This window comes from Salmo salar, chromosome ssa27 (genome assembly GCF_905237065.1).
Source record: "Salmo salar chromosome ssa27, Ssal_v3.1, whole genome shotgun sequence".
Classification (NCBI taxonomy): domain Eukaryota; kingdom Metazoa; phylum Chordata; class Actinopteri; order Salmoniformes; family Salmonidae; genus Salmo; species Salmo salar.
Genome location: NC_059468.1, coordinates 14,588,350 through 14,608,298, shown reverse-complemented (window position 1 = coordinate 14,608,298; position 19,949 = coordinate 14,588,350). Strand labels below are relative to the sequence as shown.

The 19,949-nt window shown below is 41.7% G+C and overlaps 2 protein-coding genes across 2 annotated transcripts; both read left to right on the top strand.

Moving 5' to 3' along the window:
* Positions 1-7,607: 7,607 nt before the first annotated feature.
* Positions 7,608-12,376, top strand: LOC123730895 (mucin-5AC-like). Its single transcript, XM_045709200.1, has 2 exons — positions 7,608-7,624; positions 10,117-12,376. The coding sequence occupies exons 1-2, from the start codon at positions 7,608-7,610 to the stop codon at positions 12,374-12,376; spliced, it is 2,277 nt and encodes a 758-aa protein (XP_045565156.1).
* A 3,058-nt stretch (positions 12,377-15,434) lies between these two features.
* LOC106588523 (mucin-5AC-like) lies at positions 15,435-19,552 on the top strand. The gene is made up of 2 exons (XM_014177638.2): positions 15,435-18,736; positions 18,855-19,552. Exons 1-2 carry the CDS (start codon positions 15,659-15,661, stop codon positions 18,948-18,950), a joined length of 3,174 nt encoding a protein of 1,057 aa, XP_014033113.2. The 5' UTR covers positions 15,435-15,658; the 3' UTR covers positions 18,951-19,552.
* Positions 19,553-19,949: the final 397 nt, after the last annotated feature.

Below are 19,949 nucleotides of genomic sequence, written 5' to 3'. Positions count from 1 at the left end.
CAATATATCCACATCATTTTCCTACCTCATCATGCCATCTAGTTTGTGAAGTGCACCAGTCCCTCCTGCAGCAAAGCACCCCCACAACATGATGCTGCCACCCCCATGCTTCACAGTTGGGATGGTGATCTTCGGCTTGCAAGCCTCCCCCTTTTTCCCCCAAACATAACGATGGTTATTATGGCCATAAAGTTCTATTTATGTTTCATCAGACCAGAGGACATTTCTCCAAAAAGTCCGATCATTGTTCACATGTGCAGTTGCAAACCGTAGTCTGGCTTTTTTTTATGGCAGTTTTGGAGCAGTGGCTTCTTCCTTGCTAAGCAGCCTTTCAGGTTATGTCGATATAGGACTAATTTTACTGTGGATATAGATACTTTTGTACCTGTTTCCTCCAGCATCTTCACAAGGTCCTTTGCTGTTGTTCTGGGATTGATTTGCACTTTTCGCACCAAAGTACGTTCATCTCTAGGAGACAGAACGCATCTCCTTCCTGAGCGGTATGACGGCTGCGTGGTCCCATGGTGTTTTACACTTGCGTACTATTGTTCGTACAGATGAACATGGTACTTTCAGGCGTTTGTAAATTGCTCCCAAGGATGAACCAGACTTGTGGAGGTCTACATTTATTTTTCTGAGGTCTTGGCTGATTTCTTTAGATTTTCCCATGATGTCAAGCAAAGAGGCACTGAGTTTGAAGGTAGGCCTTGAAATACATCCACAGGTACACCTCCAATTGACTCAAATGATGTCAATTAACCTATCAGATGCTTCTAAAGCCATAACATCATTTTCGGGAATTTTCCAAGCTGTTTAAAGGCGCAGTCAACATAGTGTATGTAAACTTCTGACCCACTGGAATTGTGATACAGTGAATTATAAGTGAAATAATCTGTCTGTAAACAATTGTTGGAAATTCCTGATTTGGAGGTATCTGAAAAAATGTGTTGTTGGCATGTTAAACTTACCCTGTAATTATTGAAATGAAGCTAAATAACCATCAATGTATAAGTTACCAATTGTTGTGAGCCCCTTCTCCCTCCACTGTGAAAACACCATATCATCCAATACAGGGTGAAAAGCATGATTCAGGCAAATCGGGCTGTCAATGTATATAGTGGGTATGTTACGAAAATACCTAATCTGTTTCTAGATCCTAAGAGTATGAGAAATGACTGGTTTAGAGTCATACGTGGCTTTTTTCACATATGCTAGACTATTAACAAGTGCAGGGAGTGAGGAACGTTGACAGGAGGCCTGCTCAATCAAAAGCCATGAAGGCATATCATTCTGTCGCATCCCAGGTAAACTTTCCCTCCAGAAAGACACAATGTTCAGATTAGCAGCCCAATAATACAGTTTAAAGTGAGGAAGGCCAAAGCCCCCCCTCTATCTTGTACTTGCATAAATGCTTTTTTGAAATTCTGGCTGCCTTGTTATCCCATAAAAATGGAATTACTATTGAATCCAGTTTCTTAAAATAGCTTTGTGGTATGAAATTGGGTTGATATTGGAAGAGGTAAAGAAACCTGGGTAGGACAACCATTTTAATAGCGTTTATACGACCAACCAAGGAGATAGGCAGAGTATTCCAAAAATCGATATTTTGTTTAAGCTGATAAATGTTCATTTCCAAATTCGCTTTCAATAGCTGATCAAGTTCTCTTGTCACCGCAATGCCAAGGCTTGTGAACTTGTCCATCACTGTTTTAAATGGGGTAGATTGCAGAAATTGCATATCCACAGTCCGTGATATCGGCATCAATTCAGTTTTTTGTCCCTCTTTGTTTCTTGGGACCTAGAACAAGCATCTCAGTTTTCTCTGAGTTTAAAAGTCGAAAATTTGCCGCCATCTACTTCCTTGTCTGAAACACAGGCTTCCAGGGAGGGCAATTTTGGGGCTTCACCATGTTTCATCGACATGTACAGCTGGGTGTCATCCACATAGTAATGAAAGTTAACATTATGTTTCTGAATGACATCACCAAGAGGTAAAATATATAGTGAAAACAAGAGTGGTCCTAAAACTGAGCCTTGAGGAACACCTGAAATTTACAGTTGATTTGAGGACAAACCATCTATAGAGACAAACTGATATCTTTCCGACAGATAAGATCTAAACCAGGCCAGAACTTGTCCGTGTAGACCAATTTGGGTTTCCAATCTCTCCAAAAGAATGTGGTGTTAAGAAGACATCACCATGGAATGTCTACAGTGAGGGAAAAAAGTATTTGATCACCTGCTGATTTTGTACATTTGCCCACTGACAAAGAAATGATCAGTCTATAATTTTAATGGTAGGTTTATTTGAACAGTGAGAGACAGAATAACAACAAAAAATCCAGAAAAACGCATGTCAAAAACGTTATAAAATGAGCTGTGAGCTGTGAGGGGAACGGCACCTCCGTACCTTCAGGCTCTGATCAGGCCCTACACCCAAACAAGGGCACTGCGTTCATCCACCTCTGGCCTGCTCGCCTCCCTACCTCTGAGGAAGCACAGCTCCCGCTCAGCCCAGTCAAAACTGTTCGCTGCTCTGGCACCCCAATGGTGGAACAAGCTCCCACACGACACCAGGACAGCGGAGTCAATCACCACCTTCTGGAGACACCTGAAACCCCACCTCTTTAAGGAATACCTAGGATAGGAAAAAGTAATCCTTCTAACCCCCCACCCCCCTTAAAAGATTTAGATGCACTATTGTAAAGTGGTTGTTCCACTGGATATCATAAGGTGAATGCACCAATTTGTAAGTCGCTGGATAAGAGCGTCTGCTAAATGACTTAAATGTAAATGTAAATGTTATTAGTCAAGGCGGCATGAGATAGTAACAATTAGACTTTTTTATTTTACCTTTATTTAACTAGGCAAGTCAGTTAAGAACAAATTCTTATTTTCAATGACGGCCTAGGACATGTTGAGTCAGGCATCACACTCCAAATCTACATGTTCACAAGTGATACCCACATGTTGCTGGTTAGAATGAAGCTCCTCGCCCAAAATGCTAAATAAGTAGTTTGGGTAACACTTTGTCAATGTTAAAAGTATCATGCATAACAACCTTCATATTTTAACATCATTCGTAAGGAACCTTCAAAATAAGTTTTTTTTTCATTACAGAAAGTTATTAAGATATTATGAAGTTAAATTATTTTAGTTTAAATAATCTGGTCTGAGTGAACAGTATTGTTGCTGGTGTTACTGACTGGGTTAGTCCTGTGCACCACAAGGCTGTATTAGTCTTTGCTGAGCTAAAGCCAAGGCATAAGCTTCTGGCTCGATGGGGTTTATGTCGGTATCAGTAAAGCAATTCCTGACCAACACTAATTTATAAAGCTCTTTTTACATCAAATGTGATTGATTGATTTGATCTAATACATGTTTTCAGATATCAGGCAAAGTTACTCAACACGTTACATTGCCATCAATTGCTCTGACCTGGGTTCAAATACTATTGAGCCTGTCTGGAGTGACTGCCAGAAAGATGGGGTTTGCTATTTTGGGACTACTGCAATGGTTCCATTGTGCCAGGCAAGCTAAATCATCGACCACAGCTCTTCTGGCCTTGAGAAAGTTACATAACCCCTAATCTGCTACCTGGGTACTGCTCTGAGGTTTACCTGGTGCTCCCAGATTGTTGTGTGATTAGTATGTCAGAGGGTTGGGTACTTTGACAGAATAAATAAAATATTTATCAAATTCGTCATGAATGACGTTGAATAAATGTGTTCTAAAAGTTGTTATGAATGATACTGGAACACTCATCAAGATTTTATGTATACCCCCATTTGTTTTAGATCAACTAATGCAACATTGGCATGCAGAATATTCCCCTTGGTTGACAGGAACTCCCTGAGGAAGACAGGAAAACTGTGCATCAATGTTTAACCTTAAATAAAGTGATACTGACAGTCAGCTGGAGAGGGAAAACCTGCATACTTCAGATGCACGTTTGTGTTGCCATGAACCTTGCAGAGGTTAAATATGCGCCCAGAAATAGGTCAATACTATTATGCATTTACTTTTTAATAGCTTTAATAAAGATTTTAGTCCTTAGACCCTGAGTCTTTAAAGGGGAAATCTGGGATTCAAACAACAACAAAGCAGACACCCCACCACTTAAGTAAACGTAACCACTCTCAAATTCATAGATGTAGCTATGGATGCAAGGACTGACCATCCATGATATCAAAATGATGAGGACCAAGGCACTCTTCAAAATACTGAAACACTATTGTAGAAAATATTTAAAAATAACTTTAACAGTCTTAAAATATGTATTTTTTTTTATCCAGCCACAAGATACACATTTTTATAAATTTCTCCAAATATATCAACTGTAGTCCAAAAAATATAAGGTATTTCGCACATAATATTTTATCAGAAATTAATTTTTTGTTATATTGTTAAACATTTATTTATTGCTTTTCAGCAGGTACACACATATGTTTAGGTGTCAACATTCTTCATTGTAAGCAATCATTTTTGTAAAATTATTTTAGCATCTGGAAAATGCTCCCCATAAAAGCAGAAATCCAAGATGATTTCCTCCATTGTTGGGCTCACCATGTGGGGTCATTGTGACCCTCAATCATATTTACCAGCTGATTACAACCTATCTTGACACCACTTTTGTTAGAGATTCATAAACTGAATCTACTGTTAAAAGAAATAAAATAAAATGTATTTATATAGCCCTTCTTACATCAGCTGATATCTCAAAGTGCTGTACAGAAACCCAGCCTAAAACCCCAAACAGCAAGCAATGCAGGTGTAGAAGCACGGTGGCTAGGAAAAACTCCCTAGAAAGGCCAAAACCTAGGAAAAAACCTAGAGAGGAACCAGGCTATGAGGGGTGGCCAGTCCTCTTCTGGCTGTGCCGGGTGGAGATTATAACAGAACATGGCCAAAATGTTAAAATGTTCATAAATGACCAGCATGGTCAAATAATAATAATCACAGTAGTTGTCGAAGGTGCAACTAGTCAGCACCTCAAGAGTAAATGTCAGTTGGCTTTTCATAGCCGATCATTGAGAGTATCTCTACCGCTCCTGCTGTCTTTAGAGAGTTGAAAACAGCAGGTCTGGGACAGGTAGCACGTCCGGTGACCAGGTCAGGGTTCCATAGCCGCAGGCAGAACAGTTGAAACTGGAGCAGCAGCACGGCCAGGTGGACGGGGGACAGCAAGGAGTCATCATGTCAGGTAGTCCTGAGGCATGGTCCTAGGGCTCAGGTCCTCCGAGAGAGAGAAAGAAAGAAAGAAAGAAAGAAAGAAAGAAAGAAAGAAAGAAAGAAAGAAAGAAAGAGAGAATTAGAGAGAGCCTACTTAAATTCACACAGGACACCGGATGAGACAGGAGAAATACTCCAGATATAACAGACTGACCATAGCCCCCCGACACATAAACTACTGCAGCATAAATACTGGAGGCTGAGACAGGAGGGGTCAGGAGACACTGTGGCCCCATCCGATGATACCCCCGGACAGGGCCAAACAGGAAGGATATAATCCCACCCACTTTGCCAAAGCACAGCCTCCACACCACTTGAGGGATATCTTCATCCACCAACTTACCATCCTGAGACAAGGCCGAGTATAGCCCACAAAGATTAAATAAGGAAACAACAATGTTTTTAAAAAGATATGGGAAGTAGCACATGTGTGAATGTAGAACTGTTAAATAGAAAAAGGCTGACTGCTTACTTTAGGCCACTGACTAAATTAAATGAATGGCTCCAAAGTTAAGTCAATTAAGCACAATTATATAAGTTTCTAGCTACAGAAAATCTTTTACAAAATGTATTTGTCATCTAAACAGTTTACAATAAATTAAGGTCAGTACATAACTGTTATTATACTCTCAAACAGATTCTTTGCCCCTCCCTATTTAAAAAAAAAAAATTGTCCACCCCAAATTGTTTGTCCCGAACACCTAACCAGTTTCCTATACCACGTCAGTACCTGGGGGAAAAAATGAAAGCATTATTAGGCTAAGAACCTTCCACTTGCATTCCTCTGTCCCTCCCTTTTTCGTCACCTTTATCTTATTATCTTTGGTGCCTCCCAAAATATTACGTCACCTGAAAGACAGACTATTTGGCATCAAACCAGCCCTATAGTAATATAAATACAGACTAGGAATACATTGGCATGACAGTATACACAGGAACAGTTCAATTGTAAGCTTGAAATGGTTAACAGAACTAGACAGATAATGAGATTTTAGAGTTGATATAAGCTAGATATTGTGATTGTTTATTGTCATTAACCAAGACCTTCATCAATTGATATTGGGAGAAATTACAGAAATAGGTGGCTGGCATTGAGGTGTTTGCTGTAGGTAAGTAATAACCTTTACTGTATAATGGAATATATAAATGGAAAATATTTGATACATTTTTTTCAAATAAATTGCACACAGCACAAAAAATGTAAATACATACAAATATAACAAGGTAAAATGGTCTTATAAGAAAAGATCAAAATCCAAAATGGATAATGTAAAGCAAAAACATTGAAACTATGAAGATGATGGTTATTATGTACATGTTATATGTAAACACCCATACACTTTTGATTAACTACTAAGCTGTCACAGAATATGTATAGGAACATGTAGTTAATTGCTGGCAGACCATTTGAAAACTTTAAATTTACATAATTTACAGTGCCTTCAGAAAGTATTCATGCTTCTTGATTTATTCCACATTTTGTTGTGTTACAGCCTGGTCTTAATGATGAAATGCCCATGCATGTTATGTAAATGTGAACATGAGTTAATGCCGCCACTTCAGATCACTCTGACGTTTTTTGTTGTACAGTACCCAATGATTTATGACAACTTCCTTGATAGGTCAATGTCCTCATTGTGGTTTCACTGTCTTGTTTAAAATGTTTTATGTACACACTTTATTATAATTATTATGAAATGCACATTGTTATATTATAGGGGTGTCAGGTAGCCTAGTGGTTAGAATATTGGGCCAGTAACCAAAAGGTTGCTAGATTGAATCCCTGAGCTGAGAAGGTAAAAATCTGTTGTTTTGCCCCTGAACAAGGCAGTTAACCCAATGTTCCTAGGCTGTCATTGTAAGTAAGAATTTGTTCTTAACTGACTTGCCTAGTTAAAGGAAGGTTAAATAAAAAATATAAATATTTGTAACATATGCTTGTTTTCCTTATACTCCAGGATTTTGTGAGTGTTTTTATTTTGCACACTTATGTAGACATTGCTCCAGCCACATCCGTTCAACGTGTTTAATGCTTGAGGCCTATATGTGAAGCTTAATAGAGCACTGATATTAGCAAGAGCAGTGTGCAGGTTTCCTATTTCTCTCATCTTTTTAAGAATATAGAAAATGGATTGGTCAACTTTTGATAGCCAAGTTTAAATACTTGTGTTTTTTAAGGAGCAAAATGCGGATTTCTCCTGAAAAATTGCAACGCTAATGTGGATTTTACTATTTCATGTATTATATTTTATATTTGAAAAAACATCCACTTTTGATGAACTACGCCGATTACTTTCACAGAATATGTGTGAATTGCTGGTCGCTGGCAGACCATTTGCAAATTTGAAATGCCCATTCCTCTTTTATGAAGTAACATGATTGGTGGGATGAGGTAATAGGCTGATTTCTCATGGGAAAAAATGCAATGCTAATCTGGATTTTACTGTGTAATTTCACTAAAGTATATAAATCCATGTTCACAGCAGTTATAGTGACTGTTGTGAAATTATTCACACCCTTGCAAAAGTTTTCACATTTTGTTTCCTTATTTTTAACATTATTCTTCACAAGCTACTTTTATTCACAGAGATGTCTTGAATTAATAATTATTCACACCTCTTGATCTGGCACACCTAAATGAGTTGCATAAATTTGCTTAACAAGTTGCAGATTAAGTTGATAAGTGTCCACCGCTGCACATTAATAGTGGTTTATGACCTGTCAATAAAATGTATATATTTTTCTTTCTATTCAGAAAACAACTGCATCAACTAAGTCCAAAATGAAGACACAGAAACTGACGGCTACATTTTTTACCATGGGTATGTAGTACACTGAATTTTAATCCGTGATCATGTTTCTAACTAATTATTTACTATTTGCTAACTTCATGCCAACTCGTGTATTAATCCTGAATCAAAATATTAACAACCAAAAAGGCAAGATGGTGACAAAATAGACCATATACATGTAGATCATGTAATTATAATAATGAGTAATTATGTACATAGTCTTTGCATATGATGTTACAATGCTTATGATTTTTTTCTAAATATGTTTATTTTGACATTTCATGGGGGCAATTTTACATTTTGCCTAGTCTAATGTCAAATGTCTCACCTCGATTAAATACATTTCAAAATATAAAAAGGAAAATGACTCAATTGTAAGCGCTAAATATTATCACACTGCTGTATCCTCTATTACTTGAATTATATTACCACACTACTGTAATGAAAAATGTACCATCTTTTCAACAACAAAAAAATGCAACTCAAGTAGCTCCTAATCTCAATAAGGTATTATAGGTAATATTATTAACAATCAAGGGAATCATTTCCGTATTTAATTAATGTAGCTATAAATTATAATTGAATATTGTATATAATAAAGATGTCAAAAACTGCACCATGCTGATGAAGGGAAATCTTGGAAATGTTGATAGTGTGCGCAATAAACATATTAACCATTCATCTCATAAACCACAGTGTTTTTATGCTGGAATATCCATGGAGTTCCGACCACAACTGCAGTTAACACAACTGAAGCTCCTACGACAACTGCAGCTCCTACGACAACAACTGTAGCTCCTATAACAATAACTGCAGCTCCTACTACAACAACTGTAGCTCCTATGACAATAACTGTAGCTCCTACTACAACTGTAGCTCTTACAACCACTACAACTGCAGCACCTACTTCAACAACTACAACTGAAGCTCCTACGATAACCACAACTGCAGCACCTGCTTCGACAACTACAAGTGAAGCTGCTACGACAACCACAACTTCAGCGCCTACAACGACAACTACAACGACAACTACAACACCTACTACGACAACTACAACACCAACTACGACAACCACAACACCTATTACAACAACCACAGCTGTATCTCCTACGACAACATCTGTAGCTCCTATGACGACTACAACTGCAGCACCTACTTCAACAACCACTGCAGCTCTTACAACCACTACATATGCAGTTCCTACAACAACGACAACTGAAGCTCCTACGACAACCACAACGGCAGCTCTAACTACAACATCTGTAGCTCCTACGTCCACTACAACAGCAGCACCTACTACAACAACTACAAATGCAGCTCCTACGACAACCACAACTGCAGCTCCTACTACAACTTTAGATCACACGACCATTACAACAGAAGCACCCACTACGACCACTACAAACGCAGCTCTTACGAGAACCGCAACTGATACTCCTACTACAACTTTAGATACTACGACCACTACAACAGCAGCACCTACAACGACAACTGTAGCTCCAACGACAACCACAACTGTAGCTCCAAGTACAACTGTAGCTCCTACCACCACAACTACACCGCATACTTCGACAACCGTAGCACCTACGACCACAACTACACCACCTACTTCGACAACCGCTGCATCTGCTAAAATAACTACAACTGACGCTCCTACAACACCATCTGTAGCTCTTACAACCACTACAACTTCAGCACCTACTTCAACAACTACAACTGAAGCTCCTACGATAACCACAACTGCAGCACCTGCTACGACAACTACAACTGAAGCTGCTACGACAACCACAACTTCAGCGCCTACTACGACAACTACAACACCTACTACGACAACACCTACTACGACAACCACAACTGTAGCACCTACGACAACATCTGTAGCTCCTATGACCACTACAAATGCAGCACCTACTTCGACAACTACAAATGCAGTTCCTACAACAACGACAACTGAAGCTCCTACGACAACCACAACTGCAGCTCCAACTACAACATCTGTAGCTCCTACGACCACTACAAAAGCAGCACCTACTACAACAACTACAAATGCAGCTCCTACGATAACCACAACTGCAGCACCTGCTACGACAACTACAACTGAAGCTGCTACGACAACCACAACTTCAGCGCCTACTACGACAACTACAATACCTACCACGACAACTACAACACCTACTACGACAACCACAACTGTAGCTCCTACGACAACATCTGAAGCTCCTATGACCACTACAACTGCAGCACCTACTTCAACAACCACTGCAGCTCTTACAACCACTACATCAGCAGCACCTACTTCGACAACTACAAATGCAGTTCCTACAACAACGACAACTGAAGCTCCTACGACAACCACAACTGTAGCTCCAAGTACAACCGTAGCACCTACGACCACAACTACACCATCTACTTCGACAACCGCTGCATCTGCTAAAATAACTACAACTGACGCACCTACAACACCATCTGTAGCTCTTACAACCACTACAACTGCAGCACCTACTTCAACAACTACAACTGAAGCTTCTACGATAACCACAACTGCAGCACCTGCTACGACAACTACAACTGAAGCTGCTACGACAACCACAACTTCAGCGCCTACTACGACAACTACAACACCTACTACGACAACTACAACACCTACTACCACAACCACAACTGTAGCTCCTACGACAACATCTGTAGCTCCTATTACCACTACAACTGCAGCATCTACTTCAACAACCACTGCAGCTCTTACAACCCCTACATCAGCAGCACCTACTTCAACAACTACAAATGCAGTTCCTACAACAACGACAACTGAAGCTCCTATGACAACCACAACTGCAGCTCCAACTGCAACATCTGTAGCTCCTACGACCACTACAACAGCAGCATCTACTACAACAACTACAAATGCAGCTCCTACGACAACCACAACTGCAGCTCCTACTACAACTTTAGATCCCACGACCATTACAACAGAAGCACCCACTACGACCACTACAAACGCAGCTCTTACGACAACCGCAACTGATACTCCTACTACAACTTTAGATACTACGACCACTACAACAGCAGCACCTACAACGACAACTGTAGCTCCTACGACAACCACAACTGTAGCTCCAAGTACAACTGTAGCTCCTACCACCACAACTACACCACCTACTTCAACAACTACAACTGAAGCTCCTACGATAACCACAACTGCAGCACCTGCTACGACAACTACAACTGAAGCTGCTACGACAACCACAACTTCAGTGCCTACTACGACAACTACAACACCTACTACAACACCTACTACGACAACTACAACACCTACTACGACAACTACAACACCTACTATGACAACCACAACTGTAGCTCCTACGACATCATCTGTAGCTCCTTTGACCACTACAACTGCAGCACCTACTTCAACAACCACTGCAGCTCTTACAACCACTACATCAGCAGCACCTACTTCGACAACTACAAATGCAGTTCCTACAACAACGACAACTGAAGCTCCTACGACAACCACAACTGCAGCTCCAACTACAATATCTGTAGCTCCTACGTCCACTACAACAGCAGGATCTACTACAACAACTACAAATGCAGCTCCTACGACAACCACAACTGCAGCTCTTACTACAACTTTAGATCCCACGACCATTACAACAGAAGCACCCACGACGACCATTACAAACACAGCTCCTACGACAACCGCAACTGATACTCCTACTAAAACTTTAGATACTACGACCACTACAACAGTAGCACCTACAACGACAACTGTAGCTCCTACGACAACCACAACTGTAGCTCCAAGTACAACTGTAGCTCCTACCACCACAACTACACCACCTACTTCAACAACTACAACTGAAGCTCCTACGATAACCACAACTGCAGCACCTGCTACGACAACTACAACTGAAGCTGCTACGACAACCACAACTTCAGTGCCTACTACGACAACTACAACACCTACTACGACAACACCTACTAAACTACGACAACCACAACACAGCTGTAGCTCCTACGACACCATCTGTAGCTCCTATGACCACTACAACTGCAGCACCTACTTCAACAACCACTGCAGCTCTTACAACCACTACATCAGCAGCACTACTAATGCAGTTCCTACAACAACGACAACTGAAGCTCCTACGACAACCACAACGGCAGCTCTAACTACAACATCTGTAGCTCCTACGCACCACAACAGCAGCATCTACTACAACAAATACAAATGCAGCTCCTACGACAACCACAACTGCAGCTCCTACTACAACTTTAGATCCCACGACCATTACAACAGAAGCACCCACTACGACCACTACAAATGCAGCTCTTACGACAACCGCAACTGATACTCCTACTACAACTTTAGATACTACGACCACTACAACAGCAGCACCTACAACGACAACTGTAGCTCCAACGACAACCACAACTGTAGCTCCAAGTACAACTGTAGCTCCTACCACCACAACTACACCGCATACTTCGACAACCGTAGCAACTACGACCACAACTACACCACCTACTTCGACAACCGCTGCATCTGCTAAAATAACTACAACTGACGCTCCTACAACACCATCTGTAGCTCTTACAACCACTACAACTGCAGCACCTACTTCAACAACTACAACTGAAGCTCCTACGATAACCACAACTGCAGCACCTGCTACGAAAACTACAACTGAAGCAGCTATGACAACCACAACTTCAGCGCCTACTACGACAACTACAACACCTACTACGACAACACCTACTACGACAACCACAACTGTAGCTCCTACGACAACATCTGTAGCTCCTATGACCACTACAACTGCAGCATCTACTTCAACAACCACTGCAGCTCTTACAACCACTACATCAGCAGCACCTACTTCGACAACTACAAATGCAGTTCCTACAACAACGACAACTGAAGCTCCTACGACAAGCACAACTGCAGCTCCAACTGCAACATCTGTAGCTCCTACGACCACTACAACAGCAGCACCTACTACAATAACTACAAATGCAGCTCCTACGACAACCACAACTGCAGCACCTAAACTACAACTGAAGCTGCTACGACAACCACAACTTCAGCGCCACTACGACAACTACAACCACCACGACAACTACAACACCTACTACGACAACCACAACTGTAGCTCCTACGACAACACTGAAGCTCCTATGAACTACAACTGTAGCATACTAAAACTGAGTACAACCACTACAACAGCAGCACCTAAAATGCAGCTACAACAACGACAACTGTAGCTCCTACGACAACCACAACTGTAGCTCCAAGTACAACTGTAGCACCTACCACCACAACTACACCATCTACTTCACAACGCGCAACTACAACAGAAGCACCTACACACCACTGTAGCTCTTACAACCACAACTGCAGCACCTACTTCAACAACTACAACTGAAGCTGCTACGACAACCACAACTGCAGTACCTGCTACGACAACTACAACAAGCTGCTACGACAACCACAACTCAGGCCTACTACGACAACTACAACACCTACTACGACAACTACAACACCTACTATGACAACCACAACTGTAGCTCCTACGACATCATCTGTAGCTCCTTTGACCACTACAACTGCAGCACCTACTTCAACAACCACTGCAGCTCTTAAAACCACTACATCAGCAGCACCTACTTCGACAACTACAAATGCAGTTCCTACAACAACGACAACTGAAGCTCCTATGACAACCACAACGGCAGCTCCAACTGCAACATCTGTAGCTCCTACGACCACAACAGCAGCATCTACTACAACAAATACAAATGCAGCTCCTACGACAACCACAACTGCAGCTCCTACTACAACTTTAGATCCCACGACCATTACAACAGAAGCACCCACTACGACCACTACAAACGCAGCTATTACGACAACCTCAACTGATACTCCTACTACAACTTTAGATACTACGACCACTACAACAGCAGCACCTACAACGACAACTGTAGCTCCTACGACAACCACAACTGTAGCTCCAAGTACAACTGTAGCTCCTACCACCACAACTACACCACCTACTTGACAACAACTACAACTGAAGCTCCTACAGATAACCACTACAACTGCAGCACCTGCTACAACAACTACAACTGAAGCTGCTACGACAACCACAACTGCAGTGCCTACTACGAAAACTACAACTGAAGCACCTTGACAACCACAACTTCACCTACTACGACAACTACAACACCTACTACGACAACTACAACACCTACTACGACAACCACAACTGTAGCTCCTACGACAACATCTGTAGCTCCTATGACCACTACAACTGCAGCATCTACTTCAACAACCACTGCAGCTCTTACAACCACTACATCAGCAGCACCTACTTCGACAACTACAAATGCAGTTCCTACAACAACGACAACTGAAGCTCCTATGACAACCACAACTGCAGCTCCAACTGCAACATCTGTAGCTCCTACGTCCACTACAACAGCAGGATCTACTACAACAACTACAAATGCAGCTCCTACGACAACCACAACTGCAGCTCCTACTACAACTTTAGATCCCACGACCATTACAACAGAAGCACCCACGACGACCACTACAAACGCAGCTCTTACGACAACCGCAACTGATACTCCTACTGCAACTTTAGATACTACGACCACTACAACAGCAGCACCTACAACGACAACTGTAGCTCCTACGACAACCACAACTGTAGCTCCAAGTACAACTGTAGCTCCTACCACCACAACTACACCACCTACTTCAACAACTACAACAGAAGCTCCTACGATAACCACAACTGCAGCACCTGCTACGACAACTACAACTGAAGCTGCTACGACAACCACAACTTCAGTGCCTACTACGACAACTACAACACCTACTACAACACCTACTACGACAACTACAACACCTACTACGACAACTACAACACCTACTATGACAACCACAACTGTAGCTCCTACGACACCATCTGTAGCTCCTTTGACCACTACAACTGCAGCACCTACTTCAACAACCACTGCAGCTCTTACAACCACTACATCAGCAACACCTACTTCGACAACTACAAATGCAGTTCCTACAACAACGACAACTGAAGCTCCTACGACAACCACAACTGCAGCTCCAACTACAATATCTGTAGCTCCTACGTCCACTACAACAGCAGGATCTACTACAACAACTACAAATGCAGCTCCTACGACAACCACAACTGCAGCTCTTACTACAACTTTAGATCCCACGACCATTACAACAGAAGCACCCACGACGACCATTACAAACACAGCTCCTACGACAACCGCAACTGATACTCCTACTGAAAACTTTAGATACTACGACCACTACAACAGTAGCACCTACAACGACAACTGTAGCTCCTACGACAACCACAACTGTAGCTCCAAGTACAACTGTAGCTCCTACCACCACAACTACACCACCTACTTCAACAACTACAACTGAAGCTCCTACGATAACCACAACTGCAGCACCTGCTACGACAACTACAACTGAAGCTGCTACGACAACCACAACTTCAGTGCCTACTACGACAACTACAACACCTACTACGACAACACCTACTACGACAACCACAACTGTAGCTCCTACGACACCATCTGTAGCTCCTATGACCACTACAACTGCAGCACCTACTTCAACAACCACTGCAGCTCTTACAACCACTACATCAGCAGCACCTACTTCGACAACTACAAATGCAGTTCCTACAACAACGACAACTGAAGCTCCTATGACAACCACAACGGCAGCTCTAACTACAACATCTGTAGCTCCTACGACCACAACAGCAGCATCTACTACAACAAATACAAATGCAGCTCCTACGACAACCACAACTGCAGCTCCTACTACAACTTTAGATCCCACGACCATTACAACAGAAGCACCCACTACGACCACTACAAACGCAGCTACTACGACAACCTCAACTGATACTCCTACTGCAACTTTAGATACTACGACCACTACAACAGCAGCACCTACAACGACAACTGTAGCTCCTACGACAACCACAACTGTAGCTCCAAGTACAACTGTAGCTCCTACCACCACAACTACACCACCTACTTCGACAACCGTAGCAACTACGACCACAACTACACCACCTACTTCGACAACCGCTGCATCTGCTAAAATAACTACAACTGACGCTCCTACAACACCATCTGTAGCTCTTACAACCACTACAACTGCAGCACCTACTTCAACAACTACAACTGAAGCTCCTACGATAACCACAACTGCAGCACCTGCTACAAAAACTACAACTGAAGCTGCTATGACAACCACAACTTCAGCGCCTACTACGACAACTACAACACCTACTACGACACCTACTACGACAACCACAACTGAAGCTCCTACGACATCATCTGTAGCTCCTATGACCACTACAACTGCAGCACCTACTTCAACAACCACTGCAGCTCTTACAACAACTACATCAGCAGTTCCTACAACAACGACAACTGAAGCTCCTACGACAACCACAACTGCAGCTCCAACTACAACATCTGTAGCTCCTACAACCACTACAACAGCAGCACCTACTACAACAACTACAAATGCAGCTCCTACGACAACCACATCTGCAGCTCCTACTACAACTTTAGATCCCACGACCATTACAACAGAAGCACCCACGACGACCATTACAAACGCAGCTCCTACGACAACCGCAACTGATACTCCTACTACAACTTTAGATACTACGACCACTACAACAGCAGCACCTACAACGACAACCACAACAGCAGCACCTACAACAACAACTGTAGCTTTTACGACAACAAATATGTCCCCAACCACTACAACGTCAGCAGCTACAGCGAAAATCACTTCAGCTCCTACTACAACAACTGGAGCTCTTACAACCACTACGACTGCAGCACATACTACAACAACTACAACTGAAGCGCCTATGATAACCACAACTGCAGCACCTACTACGACAATTATAACTGAAGCTGCTACGACAACCACAATTGCAGCACCTATTACGACAACTGCAGCACCTACTACGACAACTGCAGCACCTACTACGACAACCACACCACCTACTACGACAACCACAACACCTACTACGACAACCACAACACCTACTACGACAACCACAACTGTAGCTCCTACGACAACCACAACTGTAGCTCCAAGTGCAACAACTGTAGCTCCTACGACCACAACTACACCACCTACTTCGACAACCGCTGCAGCATCTGCTAAAATAACTGCAACTGACGCTCCTACACCATATGTAGCTCTTACAACCACTACAACTGCAGCACCTACTTTAACAACTACAACTGAAGCTCCTACGATAACCACAACTGCAGCACCTACAACAACAACTGTAGCTTCTATGACAACAAATATATCCCCAACCACTACAACGTCAGCAGCTACAGCAAAAATCACTTCAGCTCCTACTACAACAACTGTAGCTCTTACAACCACTACGACTGCAACACATTCTACAACTACAACTAAAGCTACTACGACAACCACAACTGCAGCACCTACTACGACAACGACAACTGCAGCACCTACTACGACAATGACAAATGCAGTTCCTATGACAACCACAACTGCAGCTCCTACTACAACAACTTTAGATCGTACGACCACAACAACAGAAGCACCTACAACGACAACTGAAGGTCCTACGATAACCACAACAACATCTGTAGCTCCTTCGCCAACAACTGTAGCTCCTACGACCACTACAACTGCATCATCTACTTTGACAACCACTGCAGCACCTGCTACAATAACTACAACTGAAGCCCCTATGACAACCACAACACCTACTATGGCCATTACAACAGCAGCACCCATAACAAGAACTGTAGCTCCTATGATCAATACAACTTCAGCACCTACTTCGACAACCACTGCAGCACCTGCTACAATAACTACAACTGCAGCTCTTACAACAACCACAACTGCAGCTAAAGCTACAACCATAACTGCACCTCCTACTATAACATTTTTAGCTCTTATGACCCCTACATCAGCCGCACCTACAATGAAATCTGTTGCTCCTACAGCAACTGTTGCGCCTACAACCACTACATCTACCATACCTACAACAACAACTAAAGCTCTTACTCCAATAACTGTAGCTCCTTCAACCAGCACCACAAAAGCTGCTATGACAATCAATTCAGCTCTTACTAAAACAACCATTGGTCCTACCACCCCTACAACTGCAGCATCTACTACGACAACAACTACAGCTCTTACAACAACCACAATTGCAGCTACTATGATAACTGCAGCTCCTACAAGTGCAACTGCAGCTCCTACAGATGCAACTGCAGCTCCTACAGCTGCAACTCTTACAACTGCATCTGCAGCTCCTACAACTGCAGATGATAATGCTGCATTAATTAAAACAGCTGTAGCTCCTACAACCACTACAATGGCAGGTCCTTCAACAACCACAACTCCAGCTCCTTCGACAACCACAACGAAAGCTGCTACAACAACCACAAATATAGCTGCTACAACCACCACAACAGCAGCACCCACAACGACAACTGTAGAAGCTACCACACCACCTCCTACTCTTTTGCTGACCACTCCTTTCAATACCACAAGTGGAGGTTTTCCTGGCTGGGCTCTGGCCATTATCATCCCTTGTGGCATCGCTATCATTCTGGTACCCCTGTGGATCCTGCTATGTGTACGTATAGGCTTGTGTTCACTTGTGTACTGTTTACATATTTATTCAAAAAATATGCTAAATCTCTGCAATGATTTAATTTTACATGTGAATCATACTTCTCCATCTTGTTTTGCAGTGCATTTTATGTGGCGGATGTGTAGCTATAAGGAGACGCTGGCACAGACGCAGATCTTACAATGTACAGTACAGCAGAAGAAACGGTCTCTTCTGAGGTGACAACGCTAACATCTCTGGCCTATTGTAATCACAAGAACAGCCAATCATCTATATCTGCTAATCATGGCACTTTAATGCATGGAAAAATTACTTGACTACACAGCATTGCATCTGAGAAGATCAAGTGAAAATGTATAATAGGCTTAAAAGGCCACATGTTTTTTGTGCAATGTACTACTTTATATATTATGCATCTGAATGTTAATCAAAGTTACAGCTGAGCTGAACATAGTATGTTAATATATTTATTAGTTATGTCATTTGTGGTTTCAAGCTGTGCTGTCCACTTACTAAAACAGTTATCATTTATTTATTTCATGTATAATAAGCTTCATTCCAATATTTATTTTTTGTTTGTTATTTCCTCTCTTGATTAACTATGAACTAATTTATTTTAAACTTCAATACAGTACATGTTTCTTCAACTTATAGTTTGACAAATGTAATGAAAATACAAACCAGTATTATGATCAAATTTTATGTAAAGGTTTGACTGCAGGGTGATTATAGACAGCACATGTACACATCAAAAGTAGTCAAAATTGTCCGACCTGGCACCTTAATCTATGCAAAACTTATTAAAGACCAAGTTCAGTCAAAAAACGTGATTTTCTTATGTTTTGTATTCAGTGCCTTCAAAACGTATTCACACCCCTTGACTTAAAAATAATAATAATTGTGTTACAGCCTGAATTTGAAATGGATTAAATTGAGATTTTGTGACAATGGCCTACACACAATACCCCATACTGTCAAAGTGGTATTATGTTTTTAGAATTTTTTACAAATTAATTTAAAAAGTAAATATGTATTCAACCCTTTTGTTATGGCAAGCTTACAAAAGTTCACATAACAAGTCACATAATAAGTTGCATGGACAATCTGTGTTAAAAAGTAGAATTTAACATGATTTTGGAATGACTTCCTCATCTCTGTACAACCACAAACACCAGGGAGGTTTTCCAATGCCTCGCAAAGAAGGGCACTTATTGGT

Bases quoted from the DNA above. Each gene is read 5' to 3' on its own strand.
- LOC106588523 (XM_014177638.2), top strand. From the start codon at position 15,659: ATGACCACTACAACTGCAGCACCTACTTCAACAACCACTGCAGCTCTT. The intron at 18,737-18,854 runs GTACGTATAGGC...CTTGTTTTGCAG, and splicing joins CCCTGTGGATCCTGCTATGT to TGCATTTTATGTGGCGGATG.